We start from the raw sequence: 12,214 nt of genomic DNA, 5'->3' as shown, positions 1-12,214 counted from the left end.
ATCAGATCTGTCGTTATCTCAACCGTTCGTGCCCCACGTTAGGCACCAAAAAGGGACTGTCGTGGTTTAACCCCAGCTGACATCTAAGCACCACACAGCCCCTCACTAACTCCTCTGCCCCGCCTTGGTGGGATGGGGAGGAAAACTGCAAAAAGAAAGTAAAACTTGTGGGTGGAGATAAAGACAGTTTAAGAGAACATAACAGAAGAGAATAATAACAATAATAATCAAAGAATTACAGAATCGTAGAATCGTTTTTGTTGGAAAGGACCTTTAAGATCGAGTCCAGCCGTTAACACTACTGTTGCCGCTTGTCTGCGGCAAGCTCCATTCGGTTGCTGGCTGGCCTGAGGCTATCCGCACCCCAGGGCCATTGAGCACTGACACCAATGTGAGGATGCAACAAATGGCGTTTATTTAACTGCACAACAGCGTTATATAGTCGTCTTGTCCCGTACGAACTCGCACGATAATGACACATCCTGCTCCTTTCGCCACACCTACCTTCCGTTACAGCCCGAGATTTTCCGGTCGCCGTACCCTAATCTACCTACATTTCCCCCTCCCCATGCTTCAAGTCATGCGAAGTAAAGCGTATCGCTGATTCTGGAGCCTTGCGTCAAAGCGTAAGCGTAGCTGGCGGATACAACATCCCGAGCCCAGGTTCTCCAGTAAGATTCCCCTACCACTCCTGAGATGCAAAGCAAAAGCAAGCTAATCATGAGCACATTGTTCAAAGCTTTTGTTTCACTCAGCAACGGTCGCCGTTCCTCATCTTTCTTGGCGCCCCGCCGCTTTACCAGACTCTCTGTACTGTCATGACTCCTCATGTCTGAAGGTCGAGGCTGGTGCTGTTTCGGCTTCCCCCACAGGTACTCCTGCAAAACATAAAGCTCGGACAGCGTACATATTACTTCGGGTTAGGATTTTGTTTTAAATCAGGGCGCAAACAGCGTGTAGGGACCCACTGTATAACATCATCCCGTTTGATGGCGGCATACCCCCTCCCGTGATGTAGCAGCTCCCAACCTGTTTCCCACTCCGCTGTCCCAGGGAACCGAACCTTGACTGGGGGGCCCACTTCTGGCACCCCTGGACCCCAATGTCGCTCAATTGGGGCACGCTCTTGGTCTCCCCGGGCAAAATGATTTAAAGAATAAAGAGGGCGATGTAAAATGTGAGATTGGTAGTTGACAGGAATTACGTCTGGGAATCCTTCCCCCTCCCCAAGAATCTTAATTCTGTGTTTTTGTTTCTTACTCAAACCTGGTTCCCTGTGTCTCGCAGAGCCCAGTCAGAGAATCCCAGCCTTGGTTACCCATAAATCCTGCTCTCTGTTGTTGAGCCACAAAGGTTGTATTGACCATTCGTTGCACAGTTTTCTGCAAACATGCAAACAAACAGGGTAACACAAGTAGGATAATGCCTATTATAAACATTCCCATAAGCAGACTCTATCTACAAAACATGCAGTTTACTTCAGAACATACTGTTATTCTCTATTATTCTAGCTGAAAGGAAAATTACTGACAGGAAAGCTGATTCTGTTTAAAGGTAACACAGATCAGGCCTTTTAGAGCCTACTCTGAGGCCTACTCTTGCTAAACGGTTGCTAAACCATCCGGTATCAATTTCCCCCTTTGGAAGTAGTTAGATTTCTTATCTCACTACTTCCATATACTATTCTCAATGATTGTCTTAACACAACCCACGCAGATCCCTATGATAACTATAATCACAACTACATAAACTATTCCCTCTAATCATGTGGCTAACCATCCTTTTAGAGACAATCCACCTAATTCTTGCAGGATTTTGTTGAGCCAATTATTTCCTGCTGCATCCCTGATTGCCCTGCTGTCTTCTGCTACTCTCTGTCGGATCTCCGGATCTAAATCCCACCTCCACATATGGTTTAATACATTTGATTGGAAACCACCTTACTCCTGTGCCTGTAGAGACAGAAGCATAACCTCGACCCATTAGTAATAGTTCCCCTGGTCCTAACCACTCGTTAGTACCTGGTTCCCTATACCACACTTTGCCTTTGTTTTGCACATAGCTTGCTCCCTGTCGAACTGCCTCCCAATGTATTACAATTGGGGGTCGCTTCTTATCTCCTGCTAAAGTTAAATGGTTAAGTACATAAACAGCTTTTGCAAGTCTCTCAGAAGGTTCAGTCTCCTCTCCCCCTTTTTGTTTTTGCAGAAGCTGTTTCAATGTATCATGGGCACGTTCCACAATCGCCTGACCCGTAGGCGAATGTGGAATCCCAGTGACATGTGTAATACCCCATAGTTGACAAAATTGACGAAAAATCTGTGAACAATATGCTGGTCCATTATCAGTCTTAAGTTGTTGTGGAACCCCAAGACTTGCAAAGCAAGCAAGTAAATGTCGTTTGACATGACGACCTGTTTCCCCAGTTTGTGTTGTTGCCCATATTACATGTGAAAACGTGTCAACAGATACATGAACATGTTTGAGTCTTCCATATTCTGTAATGTGAGTAACATCCATTTGCCACAGTTGCAACGCACTCAGTCCTCGAGGATTTACCCCTATTCCAATTCCCATGCCAATTTTCTGACAACTAGGACAAGCACTGACCAATTCGCGTGCTTGTGCCATGGTGAGGTGAAATTGTTTTGCCAGAATTTTCGCTGATTGATGAAAGAATTGATGGGATAGGCATGCTTGTTCAAATAAATTTGGTGATATTTGCGTATAGGACACAAGTGTGTTTGCTTTATTTTTGCCAATGCTCAAACCTTGATCAAATTGATGACTACGAATGTGAGTGACAAAATAAGGTACCTCTCTGAGGTTTATTGCTTGATGCAACTGTAGCAAAATGGTGTAAAGTCGCATATTCTTCACTGGTCGTATAAAAGCTCTTTCAATTCGATTTACAATGCCTGCTGCATAGAGTCTGTTACAATATTTACAGGTGCATCCTTCCATTTTATAAAGACCTGGTATATTGCAAAAAGTTGAAGTGTCTGCAATGAGTCCTCAGTTTGTCCTGAGAATTTGCAATGTTGTCCATCCTCTTGCCAGGTAATAACTGCTGAATGTGATCGCTTTCCTGCATCAGTAAAAACAGTTAGTCCAGTCACAGGTATCTCTGATCTGATAAGTTGTTCTTCCCAATCCTGTTTGCAAATAAACTGTAGCTTTTTATCTTTTGGCAAATGTGTTAACAATTGTCCAGTAAAGTCCTGTAAGGCCATTTGAAAAAGAGTTGACTGATTTGTTAACCACTGTAGATATTCCTTCTTGATAGGTAAATAGATAACATCTGAGTCTAGTCCGGTAATGTCTGTAATTCTTTTATGCACTTTGACAAGCAAAAGCTGTTTGGCCCCATGGGTCAGGACTGGGACTGGGAGGTCCCAGAGCAGTCCCACAGCATTGCAAGAGGAATGTGAGGTGATCTGCATCTGATCAGCTCACAGGCCACAAGGAGGAGATGAGTGGGAATGCTATGGTGAGGTCAGTTGAGCCTCAGGATCTCATGGGCCAGCAGGAGGCACAAGGCTGTGAAGGTAGCTGTGAGGTCATCGCTTTCTGAAGTAGCTGATGGGTCAGCCCTTGACTCATGGCTGGGATATGGGCTTTTAAGCTCACCTCTACCAGTGTCTCTGCCAAGGCAGCAGAAGGCACCGTAACGCAGTGAGAAGAGTTGGCTCATTGATTATGCGAATCCCTTTCCCTAAGTATCTGGTAGGCCCATCCAGGAAGAGGGCTTGGATATGGGCTGTCACATCCTTTCCTCCTGAGTACCTGATGGGACAGCAGCACCACGGTTTGGTTGTGTTTATCCGAGAAGCTGAAAGGGCAGCAGTAGGCACGTGGCTTGCAAGATCATGGTGAGGTTACCTCTGTCTGGTCAGCTCATGCATCAAGTCTTGCAGATCCCATCTGTAGAAGAGTTATCCCATTTTGCTCCTGTGATCCTGCCCCCAAAAGAGGCTGTTCACATGTGAAATTCTCATGGCAGTTTTAGGTAAAGGTAAGGGCATGCAGTTGGGCTGATCACTGGTACTGAGTGGGAGCTTCCTACAGACATTTCATTGCAATCAAATTTATCCTGCAACCCAGAAATACAATCTCCACAACACAGCCTGAAGGCCAAGCTGTACGTAGAGCACAGCACAGCACAGGCCTGGGTCTACGCAGATTTACTGTTACATGGATCACTAACTGCTTGAGGTACAATGGTCTTTGGGTCAGGATCACTGAACTGCCTGAGGAAGGCTGGGAAGAGGATGAGGTGTCCTCTAGGCAGCTGGAGGAAGGGACACAATTTTAGGCCCTAATAATCACTGGGGACTTTGAAGACCATGGACTTCTGCTAAAAGAACTCAGAGGGTAGGTGGCAGGTGATCCCTGCTCCAACATGGTAAGAATGCTCTCCTGGATCTGGTTTTCACAAGGAGACAAGGCAGGACTGGTGGAAGATGTGGAGGACAGCTTTGGCTACAGTGCGAGTGAGGTGTTATAGCAGAAAATCCTGAGGGAAGTGAGCAAGACAAATTGTAGCAGGGCTGAGTAGAGAGGAAGGATGACCTCCACCAACCCCTCAGCCCAGGATGCTGTTGTCCGCCTTTGCTGCAAAAGTGCAAAGCCAGGAGAGGAAAAGCCTTTGGGGAGACCAAATCACAGCCTTCCCACAGCTTCCTGGGTATCAGCAAGGAAATGGAGTCAGGCACTTCCCTGTTGTGCATGATGGGAGGATGAGGGCCAATGGGCATCAGCTGAAACAAGGGAGGAAAAACTTGCGCCACATCAAGATGGTCAAGCACTGGAGCAGATTTCCCAGAGACCTTGTGTCATCTCCATCCTTGGAGCTTTTCAAGCCCAAAATTAATAAAGCCCCGAGCAAATTGCTCTGACTCCATAGCTGACCCTGCTGAGAGAAGGAGAGTGGCCTAGAGACCTCCTGAGGTCCCTTCCAGCATGAACGATTCTGCATTTCCATCCACAACTGATCTTTCCTTCATGACGGGAGGGAAAGCACTCAAGTTCCCAGTGACCTTTGATGTCAGACAGAAAGAAGTTTTCTCAGGTGATCTGTGACTTTCTTGTCTGACTCCAGGCATTGTAGCTCACATGCGGGGCTGCTTGGCAGGTACCCCCAAACAGCCTTGATAATTTCCCTTGCTTCACCTTTTCATTCCTTTTTTTCCTCTATTCCCGCTTAGAATTTCTTCCCATTGACCATTCTTGTACCACCCCATGCAAGCAGCCCACCTCTCTTTCCCCTGTTCTCCTTGGCCTTTTTTTTGTGGATAGGGTTTCTGAGGTTGTCACCATGAGAATTCCTACCTTGGTCAGTAATGCCATTAAACTAGTACCTGCTTCTATATCTGGAGTGTCCTGTAATTCCCCATGCTATTATCTTATCAGAGGCACCACAACTTTGGTGGGTCATCTGTACGTACACATTAACAGCTGTGAAAACAGAGCTTCACTCCAGGGGACCTTGAGAAACTTTGGGATTTGGCAAGAGGAGCCTCATGAAGTTTTACAAGGAGAAGTTGCAAGTCCTTTATTGGGGGCAGAATAACCCCAGACATGAGGGCAGTCTGGGATCTGAACAGCTCAGGAGTGACCCTGAGGAGAAGGGCCGGGGCGTTACGAGGGATGCCATAGGAGTGAGTGGTGCGTGCTCACAGTTAATAAGGCCAACTGCATACAGGGCTGCATGAGGAGGAGTGTGGCCACCCAGACCACAGAGTTATCATCCCCCATGACTCAGCACTGGTGTGGCCATATCTAGACTAGTGTGTCTTGGTGTGGGGCTCCCCAGTTTGGAGGAATAAGGAGGAACTGGAGAGGTTCTAGTCAAGATCCATCAGGATGGGTTTTGGGGCCTCTGTAGAAGCCCTAGGCCACTGAGGACCCTGGGCTTCTTCAGCCTGGTGAAGTGGAGGCTCAGGGCACTACAGGTGTAGCCTGCAACAGCTTGAAGGGTGGTTTCAGAGATGATGGAGTTTTTCTTGGTAGTGGGAAGAGAAGGAAACTCAAGAAAGTGCATCTTGGAAGGTTCAGACTGGAGGTGTCACTCAAAGGGTAACCTTTGTGGTTCAAGAGGTCACCAAGAGGGAGTCTGTAACAGCCCATGGCTTTGTGTTTCAAGGAACAGCCAGCGAGAATGGAGAGACATCAGTGAAGGTATAGAAATGCTGGGGTGAGAGCTAGGTGGGAAAGCAAGATGGGTGTCTGCAGCCTGAAGGGGAAGAGGTGCAGGCATGGGACAGTGTAGGACAGCCTGCAGGAGAGATGGCCAAGGGCTCTGGCCAGACTAAAAGGCTCAACAGGACTGAGGGCTTTGTCCCCTTGGTCATGGCTGTTGCCTCTGCCATTGAAACCTACTAGGAGAAACTTTCTTTTGAGGCTCTGGACTTCATTTCCCCTGCTTGAGGAGGTCAGGAGGTGTCATAGATTTTTTTCCTATGCTTCTCACTACTCACCCTCACATCCCACTACCACTAGGAAGAGCCCTGATCACATGTGAGGGACAGGATCTTCCTTCCCAGGGCCTGGAGGGTCAGGGCGTGTCCTTTCTGCTTCATCAAAGAAATCAAACAGTTTTCTGAGCTTTACAGCCACCTGCACAGGGCCTTTGCCTACCTGCAATCACAGCCTCCAATTATCTGCTCTAACGAGTCCTTGGGGAGGCTTTGTCAGTAATGGCCCACAGTGGGGCCCATTAATACTTCCAGGTACTTTGAGTTTTGCTTCTGACTTCTTGAGCAGTTTCTTCTATCTTCTCTCAGTACCTGAGGTTCAGGGACTCAGCACCAAATACACCATGGGGCTCATTAAAATACAGAAAGCCCTAACGAGCTGTTTCTCTTCCTCTAATTTTCTTCAAGTCCTCAAGACTTGTACAGCTGATTAGAGAGGTCTCATAGTGTAGTTAAGGAGGAAGATTTCAAAGTGCAGCTAATAAAAATGATTTTTTAAATTTTAAACTATATTTTTTATTATTTTTCAGCTTAAAGAAGAGGTGATAGAACCATTCTCCTAGCAGCTTGGAAGAGAGTCCCTTTGGGTCTGACTCTTTGTGGACAACTTTGCTCCTCACTTCCCCAACCCCACCATTTCTGTCATTGGCCACCTGGGACTTAGGTCACTGTTCTTTACATGAGACTTCTCCACTGAAGTTTGCACCTGGATGTTACAGCTCCATTGCACCACCTCCCACCTGCTCTCCTTGGAGAACTGGCTGCACACAGGCACAGAAGAATTTTTATTATTTGTAAGGAAAGAAAACTAAAGCATGATAAAATTTCATAAACAATAAAACACACTGTGTAACCATATACTGAGTACAAGCTGCCTCTGATGAAGTCTCCTTTCTACAAGGGATAATCTTACGAGAAATGTTTTAGATAGGCAGATAGCAAAGGATAGATATAAACATAATTAAAGAGCTGTCTAAGGAGACAATTAGACTGTTGAAAGACAGGAAAGATTTTAACTAGCTGAAGCTTAAAACAGCAGCAGCTGGCAAATGAGAAGAACCTGAAGGAAAAAATCATAGAAGCATAGAATATCTCAAATTGGGAAACAGGACTTTCTGAACCCATGTTGACTGTGCCTGATGATTACATTGTCCTTTAAATACCTTTTAATAGCACCCAGAACCCTCAAAGCATAGAATATATCAAGTTGGAAGGGACCCATAATGATCAAGTCCAACTCCCTGCTCCTCGCAGGAATGTGTTTGGTGAAGGGGTGTTTGGTGACGGGTGTAGGTGCACAGGTTGTATTCTCCTCAGTTCCTTTGGTGTTAGGAGAAAATAGGGAAAGGACTAGAAAACACAACAGATTAATACATGGCTAAGAGACTGGTGCCGTAGGTGGGATTTTGGGTTCTTTGACCACGGAGCGGCTTTCATGACACCAGGCCTTCTTATGCTGGATGGGGAACAGCTGAGTCAGAAGGGGAAAAGGGTTATGGCCCAGAAGTTGGCAGGGCTGATCAAGAGGTCTTTAAACTAGGTTCGATGGGGGAGGGGGATAAGACCAGGGCAACTAGAAATGAACATAGGGGCGACAGGCCTGCGTTGGGTGCAAGACCGCTAGCCGAGCTGAAGTGCATTTACACCAATGCACGCAGTATGGGCAACAAACAGGAAGAGCTAGAAGCCACTGTACAGCAAGAAGGTTATGATGTGGTTGCCATCACAGAAATGTGGTGGGATGACTCTCATGACTGGAGTGCTGCTATGGATGGCTATAGGCTCTTTAAGAGAGACAGGCGAAGCAGGAGAGGCGGTGGGGTAGCGCTGTATGTTAGGGAGTGCTTGGACTGTGTCGAAATTGAGCATGAGATTGTATTGATTGAGTGCACCCTCAGTAAATTTGCAGTTGACACCAAGCTGGGTGGGAGTGTCGATCTGCTGGAGGGTAGGAAGGCCCTACAGAGGGATCTGGACAGGTTAAATAGATGGGCTGAGACCAACGGCATGAGGTTCAACAAGAACAAGTGCCGGGTCTTACACTTCGACCACTACAACCCCATGCAGCACTACAGGCTGGTGGAAGAGTGGTTAGAAAGCAGCCTGGTGGAAAGAGACCTGGGGGTGCTGATGGACAGCCGGCTAAACATGAGCCAGCAGTGTGCCCAGGTGGCCAAGAAGGCCAACGGCATCCTGGCCTCTGTTAGGAACAGTGCAGCCAGCCAGTATGGGGAGGTGATCGTCCCTCTGTACTCGGCACTGGTGAGCGCACCTTGAATACTGAGGCCCTGCACTTCAAGAAAGTTGTTGAGGTGTTGGAGCGAGTCCAGAGGAGGGCGACCAAGCTGGTAAAGGGTCTGGAGGGTCTGACCTATGAGGAACAGCTGAGGAAGCTGGGGTTGTTTAGCCTGGAGAAGAGGAAGCTCAGAGGTGACCTTATTGCAGTCTACAACTACCTGAAAGGAGGTTGTAGCGAGGTGGGAGTCGGCCTCTTCTCCCACCTAGCAATAGGACAAGAGGACATAGCCTCAAGCTTCTCCAGGGGAGGTTCAGGTTGGACATTAGGAAGCATTTCTCTCAGAAAGGGTCATTAGACATTGGAAGGGGCTGCCCAGGGAGGTGGTGGAGTCACCATCTCTGGATGTGTTTAAGACTGAACATGGCACTTAATGCCATGGTCTAGTTGACGTGGTAGTGTCAGGGCAATGGTTGGACTCGGTGAGCATGACGGCTGCCTTCTGCTGGGGACAACTGCAGGGGTGTGCAGCCCAGGGGTGTAATAGACGGGTTAACTTTGTTCATAAAATCGAACGTAGATGTAAAGGTTTTACTGCAACAAACCTGTTATGTAGGATGGTAGGTATAGAATAACATATGTTAAGCTTGTAACTAAATAAGGAAATTCCAACACAACCGACAAATGGCAGATGCATAGATAAGGAGGTGCCAGAAGACAAATGGATGGCTGAACCTTGGGAACCAGAGCAGCACTCCTGCTGTGTTTTAATTGCTGTGATTTACAACTCTGGGGCCTGTGCCTTAATTGCTGTGATTTACAGCTCTGACTGTATAGTGTCTTTTTGCAAGACATCAACAACGATTATGAATTATAATAACCCAACCCATATTAATGAATATGTATGTTTTAGCTAATAAATTGATGTTTCTCCTAAGATTCGGCGCGAGCCGTTGGCGGAGCTGTTGCTCCCCCGGTCTCCCAGCGCTGTTTTTGATCATTTATCGCTTGTTAAATTCATGTTAATAAAATTTCTTATTATTAATATAGATTGGCTTTCCCGATTTATCACAAGCATCTATAACAAGGGTGCCCAGGGCTGTCCTTCAGTCCCCCAGGGCTCTTTGTGCTGGGGCAGGGACTCTGCTGCCTGCCAGGGTCAGCACTCAGCCTGCCCAGGGAACTCCCTGTGGTGCTGCAGGGAGAAGCTGTGGGTGGAAGGAGTGAGCCCAGGCAGGGCAGGGTCCTTCTGCTGTCAAGAGGGTGTTGTGTGGGCCAGGGCTGCTCACAGCTGCAGATCAGCACTAGGAAACTTGCAAGGGGATGTTTCAAGAGGAAGGTCAAGGCAGGGTTTGCTATAAAGATAAAGAGATTTCCTGAGTCTGTGTTTTCAGTTTCCTTCTTTCAGGGCAGGGGACAGGAGGGGAGTGGGTGGAAAGAGAAAGAGAAAAATGTTCTCAAGTTTGAAGAAGTCATTGAGACTCCTGAGCTGTATCTTTGAGTGGTCAGTAGGTCTGCTAGGACCTTCCTAAAGTGCCTTCAGCCACTCCTCTGCCCATGGACAGCACCAGCATCACCTTTGCTGCCCCCTCAGAGTGTTCTTCCCTTCTGAACCTCCAATCAGGAACATGCACGCAGCCGGTGCCCTGCAAACAGGCAGGTTTGTTTAGGTGAGTGCACAGAGGTTGCAGTGGGGTCTGTGAGTGCTGAGAGGGAAACACCTCCAGGGCGAAAATCTCCAGGCAGCAGCGATATGATCAGGGAATGAGAGGAAACTAAAACCAGAAATGTTGTGGGAGGGAGAATTCAGAAAACTCCATGTGACCCCCTCCAATGCAGACCCCTTCTCTGAGCAAGCCCCCTTGCCTCCTCTCCCACCCACCAAAGCCTCTGCCCTCAGGACCATGGGGTCCAGGACATGAACCCCGTCCTGTGCAGCCAGAGCTCCAGCAGAGCCGTGGTGCAGCTCTCCAGCCACGTGCCCAGTTCCCTCTGCAGAGCACAGGGGCTGAGAGCAGCTGCCCGGCAATGCTGGTGTGTGGGAGGTGGCGTGCACAGCTGGGTCAGGGTACCGCTGTCCTGAGGGCCCGGCTGCCTCTGCCCTGGCCTCTCCCAGACACACCCTCACTGGATTTTCCCTTCTTTCTCCACTTGTCTCTGTCATTGCTGTGGTTATTTCATTCTTGCTGCCAGGCTCTCTGGGGAGGTGGAGTTTCAGCTGCAGAGTCACACCCTGATCTTGTGGGTCCTTTCATGCAGGTGTGGCCATGTTATTTCCTCTTTGGACAGGTCCCCATGCCCAGAGGCAGCAAATGTCCAACAGCAGTTCCAGCACCAAGTTCCTCCTCCTGGTGTTTGCAAACACGCGGGAGCTGCAGCTCTTGCATTTCTGGCTCTTCCTGGGCATCTACCTGGCTGCCCTCCTGGCCAATGGCTTCATCATGACTGCTGTAGCCTGCAACCACCACCTCCACACTCCCATGTACTTCTTCCTCCTCAGCCTCTCATTCATTGACCTGGGGACCATCTCTACCACTCTTCCCAAAGCCATGGCCAATTCCCTCCGGGACACCAGGGCCATCTCCTATGCAGGATGTGCTGCACAGGTCTTGTTCTTTGTGTTTTTGATTACAGCAGAGTATTCTATTCTCACTGTCATGGCCTATGACCGCTACGTTGCCATCTGCAAACCCCTGCACTACGGGACCCTGATGGGCAGCAGAGCTTGTGTCCACACGGCAGCAGCTGCCTGGGGCAGTGCATTTCTCTATGCTCTGCTGCACACAGCCAATACATTTTCACTACCCCTCTGCCAAGGCAATGCACTGGATCAGTTCTTCTGTGAAATTCCCCACATTCTTAAGCTCTCCTGCTCACACTCCTACCTCAGGGAAGTTGGACTTCTTGGGTTTAGTGCCTGTTTATTCTTTGGGTGTTTTGTCTTCATTGTGCTGTCCTATGTGCAAATCTTCAGGGCCGTGCTGAGGATCCCCTCTCAGCAGGGATGCCACAAAGTCTTTTCCATGTGCCTCCCTCACCTGGCTGTGGTCTCCCTCTTTATCAGCACTGCAGTGTTTGCCTACCTGAAGCGCCCCTCCATCTCCTCCCCAGCTCTAGATCTGGTGGTGGCAGTTCTGTACTCGGTGGTACCTCCAGCAGTGAACCCCCTCATCTACAGCATGAGGAACCAGGAGCTCCGGGAGGCCATTAGGAAACTGATTTCATGGACATTTTTCAAGAATGAAAAGTTTACCACCTCTCTCCGCAAATGATACCTACAGCATCTCATTCCATCCTCTTTTTTTTTTTTGGTATTTTTAAATAATTTTATTTATCATTATTGCTCTTGTCATTCGTAGTTACTATGTTCCTACACAGTGTTTGCATTTTTGTCACTACACCTGACTCATGTACCTACTTGTGTCACCTGCTTCCCTTATAAAAATGTATCTAACTGCAGCTCAGATTAGCCTTGTTCTAACATCTCTGTAATAAAATGGTA

The 12,214-nt window shown here is 48.0% G+C and overlaps 1 protein-coding gene across 1 annotated transcript; it reads left to right on the top strand.

Moving 5' to 3' along the window:
- Positions 1–11,024: 11,024 nt before the first annotated feature.
- LOC137677032 (olfactory receptor 14J1-like) lies at positions 11,025–12,001 on the top strand. The gene has a single exon (XM_068424223.1). The coding sequence runs from the start codon at positions 11,025–11,027 to the stop codon at positions 11,982–11,984; it is 960 nt and encodes a 319-aa protein (XP_068280324.1). The 3' UTR covers positions 11,985–12,001.
- Positions 12,002–12,214: the final 213 nt, after the last annotated feature.

This window comes from Nyctibius grandis (genome assembly GCF_013368605.1).
Source record: "Nyctibius grandis isolate bNycGra1 chromosome 34 unlocalized genomic scaffold, bNycGra1.pri SUPER_34_unloc_1, whole genome shotgun sequence".
Classification (NCBI taxonomy): Eukaryota; Metazoa; Chordata; class Aves; order Nyctibiiformes; family Nyctibiidae; genus Nyctibius; species Nyctibius grandis.
This window is presented reverse-complemented; position numbering and strand designations above follow the sequence as displayed.